At 42.7% G+C, this 13,417-nt stretch overlaps 1 protein-coding gene across 1 annotated transcript in view; it reads right to left on the bottom strand.

Annotated features, from left to right (window-relative positions):
- ahnak (AHNAK nucleoprotein) overlaps positions 1-13,127 on the bottom strand; it is a 34,102-nt gene extending 20,975 nt beyond the window's left edge. Inside the window, exons 1-5 of the mRNA XM_037076891.1 lie at positions 12,827-13,127; positions 5,452-5,503; positions 624-683; positions 349-505; positions 5-222 (exon numbers count right to left, since the gene is read on the bottom strand). Coding sequence (XP_036932786.1) covers positions 5-222; positions 349-505 — 375 coding nt within the window. The 5' untranslated portion in view covers positions 624-683; positions 5,452-5,503; positions 12,827-13,127. The remainder of the gene's footprint in view (positions 1-4; positions 223-348; positions 506-623; positions 684-5,451; positions 5,504-12,826) is intronic.
- Positions 13,128-13,417: the final 290 nt, after the last annotated feature.

Raw genomic sequence — 13,417 nt, 5'->3', positions numbered from 1 at the left:
TTACAAGGATAATGTCTGGACTGGAACCTCCAAACCGGGTCTTTCCTTCCCATGTCAGGGTCCCTATTGGTGAACGACATGGTGTGCTCAGGGGTGAGCAGCAAGGGGATTTGTTTTGTAGTTTCAGTCCAACCTTGTGACGGTTCAATGTCTTCAGCAGCTCAGCTGTCTCTTCTGAGGTCATGTTGTCAAAGTAGACAGTGGCGCCTACTATCTGGTCACCTAAGAATTAAGTAGAGACAGCAGCACAAAAAAGTGTGTTAAGAATGCACAAGATTAGTCAACATGTTGGTGAAACCAATCGTAATTTGTACAGGATGATTTGTGGAAAAAATCCAACCTATATACCTTCGTATACTTTTCCAGACCGTGCTGCAGGTGACTCTCCTTTCACCTCCTTAACAAAGATCTCCCCTGCAGTTGTCTGCTCAATGGTCAGGCCAGTTTTGTCTGGACCCTCCCAGTCTTGAAAGAGCACCTCCCTGGTTTCCTCCTCTTCAGCCATCTGTAAACATAACCATACAAATAATTGGTTGAAGAGAAAGAAAAAAAGGCACCCAGCAAGAACTTATATTAAAGGAACAGGAGTTGCACAGGAGTTATTGAGATTATCTTTAAAATACCTTGTTTTTCGCTGTCCTCTGTTAAAGCCCTGGTGTGATGGAAACTCTATCTTGGTTTTCCTGCATGAAGAAAAGTTAATTGTTACTATTGAGAAATAATCATGATCAACAATGCATCACGTTATTCTGCACAAAATGTACTTCTTTACCCTAAATACAAATCCTATGTCTCATTTAGTAAGCATGTACCACCCCATCTTCAGAACTGGGTCTGTCTTGTAGACCCAATGGTGAACACTAGGTGGTGTTAAACCCCTTTCAGACATCACAGCCTCTAACCCCCCAGAACAACTCCCTCCTGGGTGATCTGTGTTTTGGAAATTTGGTTGGAGTCAGACCACACCCTGCCTTGAGGCAAGCAGCCGAATCCTGTGTGTACACCCAAGCTCCAAAGTCAATAGAGAGAACAATGATAGTTAAAGCTTTGTAAGGCCTTACCTTATGAAAACACACAGAGCTGCAGAAAATGCACAGTAACACATTCAAAATGTTAGCGCAGGCCCTGTCTTTATAAACCAGATTCCTACCCACAAACAGTGGTACATAAACAAGTACATGTTCATAGATGCTCATACACACAATGCAAATCAAACTTCTTATTTGGTTTATTCATAATAGCTCAGCTTCAATCAAGGCTTACCACTCACAGTATTTGTTGTAATCCTATTCATGACCCATGTTGCCTCACAAAACTGATTATCTATAAGGTGCTATCAGCAATACAAGCACATATCATGTAATTTTTTGGCTGTGGCTATTGGACTTCTAGACTACTAGACATTACTGGCCATAGTGCAAATTCACTTTCAGTAAGAAAACAATGATGCAACAATTCACTATATTTTTTATCAGCGCATATTGGGCCAATTTACAGGCATGCATAGCATTTTTTTTATATCTACAACCATCAGAAAGGTTTGTTTACATCATTCTCAGACCTGCCTCTTCAAATATGCTGACTAGTTCTCCCCACTCTTCTTCTTGAACAGACAACCCATTGTTTCATTAATACCAAACTCTCTACACCCCACACACTCAATTACACAACACAGTCTGAGCCATGTGTCGAAGTGACATGTTTCCCTTAAATAGACACACATAAGGAGCAATATGGTGTTAACATTCTTGCTCAAAGATACTTTGCATGTACTTGAAAACACATGGACCATAACATCAACCTTGACATAAACAGACAACAATTTAGCACAGAGATTAACAGACCATTTCTACCACCTAAACTACAGCCATCCAGCCATGTAATAGTTCATTTCATTAATCAACAATTCAGTTTCTAGAGCTCCTGCTGACTATAGAGAATCTAGACATTAGTGGAACTGTATTGGAAAATTCAGTATGCTATCCAAAACAGCACAGATTGCTTTTGGTAAATTTCCTTTACAAAGGCAAGGTAAGTCCACGTGCTGTGCTTTAATCCACTTTAGCATTTGACTTGATCAAGGTGCAACCAGTCAATATTTGATAGTACAGCATTTTTCCCCCTTGTTATAGATATTGCAATTGTACAACGCTGTTTGAACACAGTCATTTCAATGAACACCATTCTGCTGTTGCCTGGTTCAGGTTACCACATCAGACTGTGCAGTCATTCGGTAGGTTTCAGCAAATTGTCTATTTGTCTGTAATCAGCCGGTATAAATGGCAAAAGCTTATCCCTGGGATGGCATAAAGAAGCAGGATATGAGTCATAGTGGTGACTGGTTGTGTTTTTATGTGGACCAGAGACCAGTTTGTTGGATTTTAACTAGCTGCATCACTGCTGTATACCTATTCAGAGCATTACAAAATACAACTTCATGTTTGTCAGTGAAGACGTTGTAGGTGAGGTTGGGGGTCTCTCTTGGTACTGAGATGAGCAAGACCAGGACCATTAATTGAGGTAATTACATGTAGTCAGATTGCTGGGATGATGCTGGGATGATGACCTTTTAATTCAATATACTTGAAAATATAATAAGATATGACAGGGCATGATAATTAGATCCAGCTAGTCACTAACAGGTTTATTGGGAGGAAGAATGCATTGTTAGGATTGTAAAGCTGGATCAGAAAACAGTCTAAGGACTGACGAAAGAGTTTCTCATGTAAAAAAAAACTATGAGGATATAAACTTCTTATGATTAATTATCCTGACTTTACATTTCTCACGTTTTCTAAATTATCAGCACGAATATGGTCCATCTGAGAAATAATTACTAAAAACCACAATTTTCCATACTACTTTACACAACTGTAAATAACATAATTACACCAGTATACCAGGATTCCCTTCCCCATTCACTGAAGCTGCCATGCTTTTCTGCAAGATAACAAGCTGTTAGTGCAAAGATAAAGAAACAGCTGTTTCAACGGGGTCTGTTAACAAGCATCACTTGGTCAACGGCCATCTGCCACTCTTGCCACACTGCCAATATACAGTATTTTAAACAAATGAGAAGTTTAGAAGAAGATGCAATTAACAGAAAGTTTGGAATGCAAAAGTGTTTTTGCAAACTGGACTTTCTAGATTGCTGGACTCGATCCAAGGACACTCTGCAGGCCATATGCCAATCAGCACAAGTCAATAAATAGACTGGTCCTACTTAATTGGGAATACGGGAAAATGCTTGCAATGCTTTGAGGTAATATAAAGCGCTCTCTCTAAAATAGCCTTTCGCAGACTCTCAGAACTAAACAACAAGGGCCAGGGCCACTGAGAGTGATAATACCAGAGATACAGATGGTGTTTATGCCAAAGATGACGCCAACCACTCGCAGGAATCTACAACCTGATACCCCGCTCACTCTCTTTCCTCCCCGCTTTTCTATTTTATTGTCTCTGTCAGTGTGACTTTACTGAAGCAAGTAACATGAATCTATCAAGACCTCAAGGCTCACAGTACCAGCAACATCATATGCATCAAACACAGTTGAAATGTGGGAGGGGTGAAACAAGGCAGTTTACCCAATTAACTCATGTAGATCAAATACCACATAGGTCAACTGACATCACCCATTACAATTTCTCAAACGGATCCCTCTGATCCCAGCCTGAGAAAACAACATAAGAATTTCTATTTTTCCCCCACGGGCCAGAATGCAGCTCATTTTACCATTCCATCTCCCCCTTTCATTCAGTTTATGAATACAGACAAAAATAGCTGACAAACTTGCATGTAACTTGTAATGTTTGAGAGAGGGACAGAGAATAAAAAGCATTTTAAATCTCAAATGAAGCACATAATACTGTTGGCTGGATTCAGATTCAGAAACAAAGGCAAGGAAAAACAATTTTCCTATTAATTTCTCTATCTCTCAACCAAACAGGTCTTTCTTTCCTTTCCTATACATTTATCTATTTACACACATAATTACCTTTCATATTCAAACCTATTTTACTCCTCCCACATTTTACACTTGCTTTGCGGCTCTCCATGATTGAGAGTGAACTATTTGAGATGTCCTTGTTCTCACAACCTTGACATATTTCTGGCAGCAAGCTGTAGGGAGGAGCTGAGGCTCACAGCAATATAGGAGGGAAGGAGGGTACTGGGAGGGAGATGGAGCGAAGAGGAAATGGTAACAAAACAAAAATGTAAGTGAGCGTGATACTCAGTGAGAAAGGGAGAGGAATGGTTGTGAAACTGCTCTGTGGAATGTTAGCCTATGAGGTAACAGAAGGAGGGGGAACAAAACAGACAAGTAGAAATGAAAATACAGAGCTATCACCGAATACTGTACTCAGCAGCAACGTTAACAGACTACACTCTGAGTTTGTCATCATTCTTTATGAAACTCAGCCTTAAATTTAACTCCCCCTAGTTTAGAATGTGCGCTGACAGTATAACCTGCTTTTGGAAAATTGAGCACAGAAGTACAATTAACTTGATTAAATCATATGATTGGATATGGATTTTTGTTGTAAACAGATGCTAAATAAGTGAGCCTCTGTTCTTGGGATCATAAGACAGGAAGGCACTCTGTGACTCAAAGCGACGAGGCAACCTGACAGTCAGCCACTTCTCTGTTCTTTCCCTTTCATTTTACCTGAGATGCCCAAGAGTGACATTTCTGATGTCACATTCATTTTGCTTTGTGATATCATCGAAAGTATATTTGAAGAACATGCAAAATTTGTTATTTTAGAGGAGGAGTTAAAGAGAACGGTGGAGGCAAAGGGAGACATATGAGCTTGTTTATCTATCATGTTTTATTACAGTCTGGTATGTGAAAGGGGGAATGTGAGGACAGCCAGCCAGACAAAAGCTTCTGTTAACTAGAGTGTGGCAACCACAGATCATTTCTGTATACGCCTCCAGTGGCTTGCCATTGGCCTGCATATGCTTTTGGGTATAGTGTTGCTTCTTTTGCAAGCTTTTCCCTCCAACTCCTCAGGAATACAACCATCCACAGCTGCAGACAGCAAACAGTTAAAACAGCACGAGCCTGGCAGGGTTTTGACAGGGCTGCTTCATAAGAAGGGGAAAGGGGTTCGAGCGGAACAGGTGGTGCCTGGGGGGGAGGAAGGAGGGGTGCAAAGAGGAGACGCAGGGAGCAGAAGCAGCCGAGTGTCGGGTTTCCACAAGGCAGGCCTTTCACAGCTGAATGGCAGTGGCATGACCTTCCAGGTTCAAAGGAGGCTTTGCAACAAACATTCCAACAGAGGTTTGGCGTCTGGCCACATAATAGAACGCTGTTCTTAGGTGACACTGACTAGATGGCCTTGGACTGGAGTGATGGGTCATAAGAAATGTAGTTTTCTTTCCTTTACCTAACCAATAACAGATGTGGTCAGATGTGGATATCTTGGATTATGTCTCCGGACACTTACCTTGGATTGCTCAAGCAAGGCCAAGGGCTTCAGATGATGTGGTTCTTGACTTCTGTTGACAGAAAAAGATAGAATATTACTTAAGTGACAAATGTCATCTTGGGTGGTGCATAAGACATCAATCCCAAATGTATCATGCTGCTTTCTTATGCAGCATACCACCATGTTCCAGCTGGTGATTGACAGATAAGACAACATATTCTTTAAATGCAGAGTCACCTTTCCATTAAAAGGTGTGTCCCAACATGACTCACAAAGCCACACATTCTGTGGTGACAGTCAGGATTTACTCATGGCATTTTAATGCACACACTCAATGGACCTACCATGACCAATCAGAGCCTTCAAAGTGTTTAATAATTAAGCAACCTATGGTAGTAGTATTGACCCTGGCAAGTAGTCATGCAAAGACTCCCTTTGAGTAAATAGATCCAGCTACTTGTTTAGCGAGTGCGCACTTCTGCAAATGAGGAGATACGACAGGTACTCTAACACACTATCCACCAGGATTTGGAAGATCTGAATTTAAAAGGCTGCACTGCCAAGCTTAAAGGTATAAAACCTCTGTAGTATAACAACAGAAAATATGCAGTCACATCATTAGATGTAGCAATACATTAACGCTGTTGCAACTGTCTCCATCATTAGAGAGTCATTCTACATTCCAAGTCAGTCTTCCTTTTACCCGCTGTGACTAGCCCAAAACACTACAGGACTTACTAGGATCATTGCTTCAACCCACGGGCACATTGTGAAACAAAGCCCTCTCTTTGTCAGTCCAGGCACAAACAGAACCAGATTTGATGTGTGTACAGACAGGCATCTACCGGTGGGAACATGTCCCCTGAAAAATTCTTCTGAGACAGGCTCTCCTACCCCATCATTAACCTCCCCCTCCCCAGTCCCCTATGTTCAATAAACTAAATTGCTCATTACTTTGGGGAAAAGTCTGCCAAATGACTGTGTTTGTGTGACCCTGAGAGCTTTTCTCAACTGTGTGATTTTAAATACCTATGTTTAACACTAAATACAACAGAAGGTGAGTAAACTTAAAACCAGCGACCTTGGAAAGCTTGTAAAATGCTTTAGGGTTTTGCCTGGGGAATGTATTACTGTTGAGTGTCGTTTTGAGTCCTATACTAAAATTGATGGGACATAGTTAAGATAAATACCTGCCAACACGTGGTTGTCATTGTATTTGTGTAGGGAGAGTTGCACTGCAGCAGCTGTGTACACTCTCAAGCGTGTATGCTTGTTACAGAGACGTATTAATCAGACTCTGCCTCATCAGGATTCATTGAGGTAAAAATTAGATTAAGTGTACGTGTGACCTCTGGCTGTGAAAGAGATGATGTGATTTTATAAAGAAACCCAAAAATTATCTCATGCAAGTAGAACTTTTCACAATGGCCTTATCTGAGCACACAAACGCACAAGATAAGAACCAGGTTGCCTAATCTTCTGTCACTGATACCTTGAGACCACACCCACAAACACAGGTTGATGAAGTGCGGTTACCAACAGCACAGAAAGTAAACAAAAACACATGCCGGTGTGGAAGGGAAGAAATACCGCGCCACAGTCCACGAGGCGGATCACGTCGCTTTGCCTCTGTGCAGTGCTTGCAGAGGGAGTAGCTCAGTGCACAGCCCCACCCAGGCCTCCAGTCACACACATTCCTTGATAGAGCCGTCAGGCCAGCTGGAAGGCAGCCCGGCCTCTCCCCGCAGTGACTAACTCCAAAGAAATGTCCTCTTTCTCTCTGAGTTCAGCTCCATTCTGTGCTGCCCACCCTGCACCCTGCCTGAGCGCCCACCCCACTGCAGTCAGCCCACCACACACCCCAGCCTCCAGGTTCTGCTCAAATAAACAAGAACACCACATTCAGTCAGGTATTCACACTGCAAGACACACACTCCCAGATGAACATTGAGAAGCAGCACAGGATCAGCAGAACGGGTCCTGTTTACATCCTCGATATCAACATTGTCATCACCACCTATACACCAGGTAGATCCAACAATAAGCACGTTACACCTCACCGCTATACATTTCTACCACACCCTTCCATGCCTGAGGGCACGTACCTGTTTGTTATAGGTTGTACTTAACTGGGTCATCAACAGATGCTGGAAACCGATCAAAGTTACTTAGGTCAATCTATCTGGTTGATTGCCAAATCAAATCAGTTTAGTCAACAGTAAACAAGAGCAGTGTGACAAAGATTAAAGCTCAATAGTAAGTGAATCAGGCACAGCAGTGCTGGTGAGTGATAAGATTTGATTACGACCAAATAAAAAGGTCTCAGTGCAGAGATGGAAAAGAAGGAGAGGGGAGCAGTACCAAATCAGTCATGTTGTCACAACAGAATAGACTCCCTGTTCCTCTCTCTCCATTGTAGTTTGACGCAGCTAGTAAAACAAATACACCAAGAGACATAGCAGGCTCCAGCGTAGGCTCACTCTCCCCTCAGAAAACGCAGATAGGATGTGCATGTGTGACGCATATAAAAGGAATGCACGTCAAAATAACAAGTTCTTTTCTGCACTTGGGTCCACATAGCCCTAAACCAAACCACAATTCCTGCATAAGACCAAAGCCTGCCCACTGACGCCAACTTGGCCTGCTGCTGATTAAACCATTGTGACTTTGGCAGGAGTCATGCACAAAATGGAAAAACTGAGGAAAAGTCTGTATCAAAAACAAGAGCAGGGGTTGTGTTGAGAGCACATTTCAACTTTGTCCTGGTCTTCATGTAAATAATGGTAAAGCATCATGGTCGCATATAAGGACATATAAAAGGATCTATGGTGTACGAGATGTTGGGTACCAGATCACTCATGGCTCCTGTCATTACTCATTGTTCTCTATTACACCCCATGACATCCAAGAAGGGAGGATCTCACTTTGAGTTTTTCTCTCCTGGGGTTTCCCCCATTTTTTCCTTATGTGCTAAAGTTTTCAGGGGAGTTTTTCGTTTTCATCTTAGGGCCTTAGGCTTCATCACAAACTGTTGCAGTTGTGTGGCAGTAAATCCCTCTGACACATTTTACGTAATATTAAGCTATGCCAAAAAAAAAAAAAAAGACAGCAGTGCCATTTTTGCAGAAACAAAACAAAACATTTTGGCTGTAGCTGAGGTTCTGAAATGAGAAGTGATCCCGGGGTGGTGCCCATGGGCAGATTCAGTGCCAACAATATTGAGCAACTAATAAAGTAAGGTAAAGCATAAAGAGAAGCGCAGCTGCAGTTAATCCAAGTTGAGGATGCAAATGTTTTAAACTGGCATAACTAGTTACACCTGAGAGTGTGTGTGGAGTTTACACACCTCTGTCAGACAAATAAGAGATCACAAGACTTTTACAGATATCCATACCATCATAACATTATATACTGCAAGCCAAGTAATGTAATCACCTTCAACCTAATTTAGTTTGGCCTCATTAGTGTTTGTTTCAGTCTTCTACAGCTTGTTTGAACAAGAATACATGCAAATATTAGTTCAATGCATAGAAGGGCTATATAGCCCACTGAATGCTCTACATGTAGACGTGAGACTTCTGTAGCTTTTGGACTTAAAGCATAACTCCAGCATTAGTATATGTATTCATGCTTAGTATTTACTTCATACTTAGTATTTAGACCACACCAGAGCAGTGCAGAATTGTTTAGAGCAAGAGAGAGTGCTGGACTGTGATGAGTGCCATCCTTGAGTATCTTGTGCCAGATAAAGAAAACCTAAACAAAGCTGAATGTATTTCTAAATTTACATTCCAAGCCCTGCTGCCCTGACATTTTGGCTGCCTGGAGATTTTGTAACAGATCCTGCATGTCATTCCTTTGCGCAGGGCAACGTGACAGAATTTGTGGGGGTTGGGGGTGCAGGTCAGACAGTTAGTGGGGCAGGTATGGCAACACTTATGTAAGATTTACTGTTTTTGGACTGTGTTGTGCTGCAGATGTTTGGCAGGGCAGCAGTAGTTGTTGGCTTATCAGAAGTATGATTCACACCCTTTTTTTAAAAAATCCATTGCTTGCAAAAGTCCCACCAGGCTTGGAAGTTACAATAAACAATTCTGAATTGCACGCATGTGCATGGGTGTGACTGACAGGGGTGATGACTGTCTCATCATATTTCTCAAATCACTATTTTGCGACAACAAGGCAAGCAATGCTAATGATAGGTGCTTCCCAGAGCATGCTGAGGACAGACTGAAACATTCCAAACCAGCGCTGCATGGGTGAGAAGGGAGTGGCTGTTGGGTGGATTGCCTCGAAAGACTCTCTAAAATCACACACTCACAGTTGGAGGTTTATTTAAAGCAAAAGGAAAACTAAAATCCCCCCACGGGAACGGTTGTGTATCCACAAATTTGCTATTGTTTTATCGAACTAATCTCTGCGGTGGGATTTCAGTGAATCCTGCTGGAACTTCAGGATGTAAGAGTCGGGGCTTTGGAGAATGCCAAGTGTGAAAGAAAATAAACTACAGTACGATTGCAATCACCCTCCCTTCTTTCATTCAGCTTATTCAATACATCCACCTCCCTCTTTTTCTCCTCTCCATGCTGTCCCTCCTTCCAACCGCCCACTCAACGAGCCCATGAGGAAATGGCAGAGGAAGTGTGCTAGAGACCGATTTCTTTCCGTTTCACAGTGGCACGACTGAGTAACACCACTCCTCTCATCCGCACTGCCAGTCAACAGGGTGAGAATATATGACGGCTCTGGTGGAGTGCTGTGATAAATAACCTAACACGGTCAAGCTAAGACAAGAAACAGTCATGAGACATGTCCCGTTCTTCAGGCTAGTAAAGATGCTGTTTGTCACACGGGTGGCAAGTGCAACATATTCAGCGTGACTGGCACTGTGCACTGTCAACATCAGCAGCTGTGATGGCCCAGGCAAAATTCTGTCATAACAGCTTCTACTGTGGAGTTTCAACCGCCTTTTTTTACTTCACGATGTCACATAACGAAGCCCCTGTGCTGTCATGCTTGTTGAGAAGTATTTAGACCAACTGAATATGCCTCAGGCCAAGATGAGGCCCTGTTAACCGCCATGCATTATGGCTGCTGGCAGTAAAGAACAAGTTCTCTTTTGGCGCTTGGAAATATTTTTCCCATTTATTACTGTTTGTGTAAGCTCGTCCCTTTGCTTGCAGCTAAACTCGGCTCCTGTAGTAACAGAGTTCACTGCCTCACGCCACTTATCACCAAGTAGAAACACGAACTTCTGAAATGCTAAGAACACTAAATACGATCCAGCTTAAATGACAACCTACTAACCAAAAACCTCCTCGCCTTCTTCAAGCAGTCTGTGTCACAATCAATCACCTTGACAAGAGCAATTTGAGAAATGCCGGGCATCTACAGCTGTAAGGTGTTAAACATTCGCTTTTGTAGAGACAGTTGTGCAGTGTAGAGCAAAAGAGCAGCTCCTCCTCGCTCAGCACTGGAGTGATTTTCAGGGTGTGGCAGGAGGGAGCAGCGGAGGACAGGCAACTACACACAGAGACTTTTCAAACCGAGATTTAACAAAGGATCACGCCTGGTTCTCGATCTCTCATCCTCTTTTTTTTCTTTTCCTCGGCTTCAACAAACACGTGTCAATCGCCGACCAAACTACATGTGACAAAACACCTGGAAAGATGCCATGAGCGCTTCATGTAAGTCGAGCAGGGAAATAAATGCAGATGAAATATGTTTGTGTCGTTCTCTTAAAATGTGCGAAAAGTCTGAGCTCCCTCCTCGATGCCTCAAACCTGGTTTCAATTAGCTTGTCTTTCCAAACCACTACATTCCATTACTCCCCTCCTCGCCCCCGCCCATCCCCCCTCACTAACTCACTCCCTCACTCTCTCTCTCTCTCTCTCCCCGTCTTCCCCTCCGCCTCCTCCTCCTTCTCCTCTGCCTCCCTTCCACACCCTGGCCGGGAGCCCAGGTTAAGAAATCCAAGGTAAAAAGACTGAAACAGAGATCTCCCTCTATTTGCTAACAACTTTAATAAACAAAATATTAAAAACTCAGTCATAAGCAAAACATACATCCCATAATACAAAGCAGCAGTGATAACTTCCAGCTTTTCGAGGTGTTCAGAAACTGATTCATATCATATCACAAAAACGTCATCCAGATTCACCGCATTCCACAAAAGCAGACTGCATTTAAAAGGCCCATATAATATATTTTCATTGTTCCATGTGACTGATAGTTAGTGAGCTTGAACACAGACAAAAAGTTCTTATCAGTACTTTTTTTGTGTTGCTGCAACCCCGTATGTAACCGATGAAGGGCTTTCGGATGCCTTAGTAGGGACCAACTGCAGCATGTATGGGTTTTTTAATTTTTTTTTCTTTTTTTTTGGCAGTAAAAGGGTGTGCCTCGGTGAGGAGACAGCAAAGCAAGAAGGGAGGGAGGGGAGGGAGAAAAAAAAGGACGGGGTGGAGGGACGTAAGAGGGAGGAATCCACACCCAAGCCTGTTGGTGCAAGCTCTCATAGGGAAGTTCCTTAACTTTTTTAAAACATCCCAGGCTCAGCAAAAGGGCGTTGGACAGATAAGAAAAAAACACCTGAACGATAACATCAAGGCGAACACAGCTTTTATCTTTCAAGCGCTTAGTCCATTGTGGGATAGTCTAACACTGTAAAAAAAGAATAGGAAAAAAAGTTTGCCTTCCCAATAGACAAGGGATTATGTGTATGCAAGGAAGGTCCACGTTGCACGGTAGTCAGCTCACTGTACAAATAAAGTGAATCTGGGTGTAAACCTCTTACTTCCAAAAAACCTAAAATCACCAACACATAGCCTGTATTCTGGGTTTAGCCCTCAAACGCACCTCAGATAATAACCTTTGTGTGCAGTAAAAGGAAAAGTGAAGTGCGCAGTCGAGTCCTCTGCATTCATGTGGCGCTTGTGGGTACACACCCACTTCTCATGCTCTGCGCTATATTAAATCAGTCTTAAAACTTATGACAATACTCACACAGAATCATTGCCACTTTACAGCTTTACAACAAACCCCCGAGGTTATGATACATGTTTTTTTTTTCCTCACACAAAGCTTCTCTTTGGCAAAACTTCCATGAAAAACCATAGGATACCACAGGAAACATGCAGTAAAATTAAAACAAAGAGCCACTGTAATCTTTCCAATGACACACACTCTCTCTACACATGCCTGTTGGACTAGTACAGGAATGCTGAACAGATAACTTTTTCAACTTTCTTCTTTCAACTTGGGCAATGTTTTTACAAGTGACTTTTCAGCAAATTTGAAGCAAAGCACAACTGGCAACTGGCAAAGTTCAAAACACAGTTTACAAAAAGAGCATTCAACTTCAGTCTGAGGAAGAAAAAAAGTGCATCGTTACCTGTGCGCAGTCCGTGCGCCCACGAAGCCTCACACCAGCCTGAGCATCCTTGAAAACTTGCCCTCGCCCCGTCTCCCCAGCCCAAGAAAAGCACTTCTTCCACTCACAACTTTGCAAGTCTGGCAGGACTCTGTCACTCTTTTTCCTTTTTCTCGTTCAACCAAGTTTCCAGGGCGTTTTCTCGCCCCTCTCTCTCTCTCTCTCTCTTTCTCTCACTCTCTCTCTCCCTCCCTCCTCTTCTCAGAGTTGATTTAAACTTCTTTTTTTCTGTGTGGCTGCTCCTCTGGGCTGAGCAGAGTGGCTGGATAGAGAGCTGGGTAGGGCTCCTGGTTTGCAGAGGGAGGGGAAGGCTGGGGAGGGGACCGGTGCGAGGGAGTGGTTCTCAGCAGCCGTGGGACCACCCACTGCTTCACACAGAGGGCTCCAATGATGTGAAACAGGAGAACCAACTCCTGCTTCAGAAAATTAAAAAAATATGTGTTAACTGACATATGAAATAGCTACATTATCCATCTATCTATCCATCTATCTATCTAGCTATCTAGCTACTTGCTAAGCTAATACAAAGCAAGCAGTGACACACCTCACTAC

This window comes from Acanthopagrus latus, chromosome 18 (genome assembly GCF_904848185.1).
Source record: "Acanthopagrus latus isolate v.2019 chromosome 18, fAcaLat1.1, whole genome shotgun sequence".
NCBI classification, from domain to species: domain Eukaryota; kingdom Metazoa; phylum Chordata; class Actinopteri; order Spariformes; family Sparidae; genus Acanthopagrus; species Acanthopagrus latus.
Note: the sequence above shows the minus strand (reverse complement) of the source record. Positions and strands in the feature narration are given on the sequence as shown.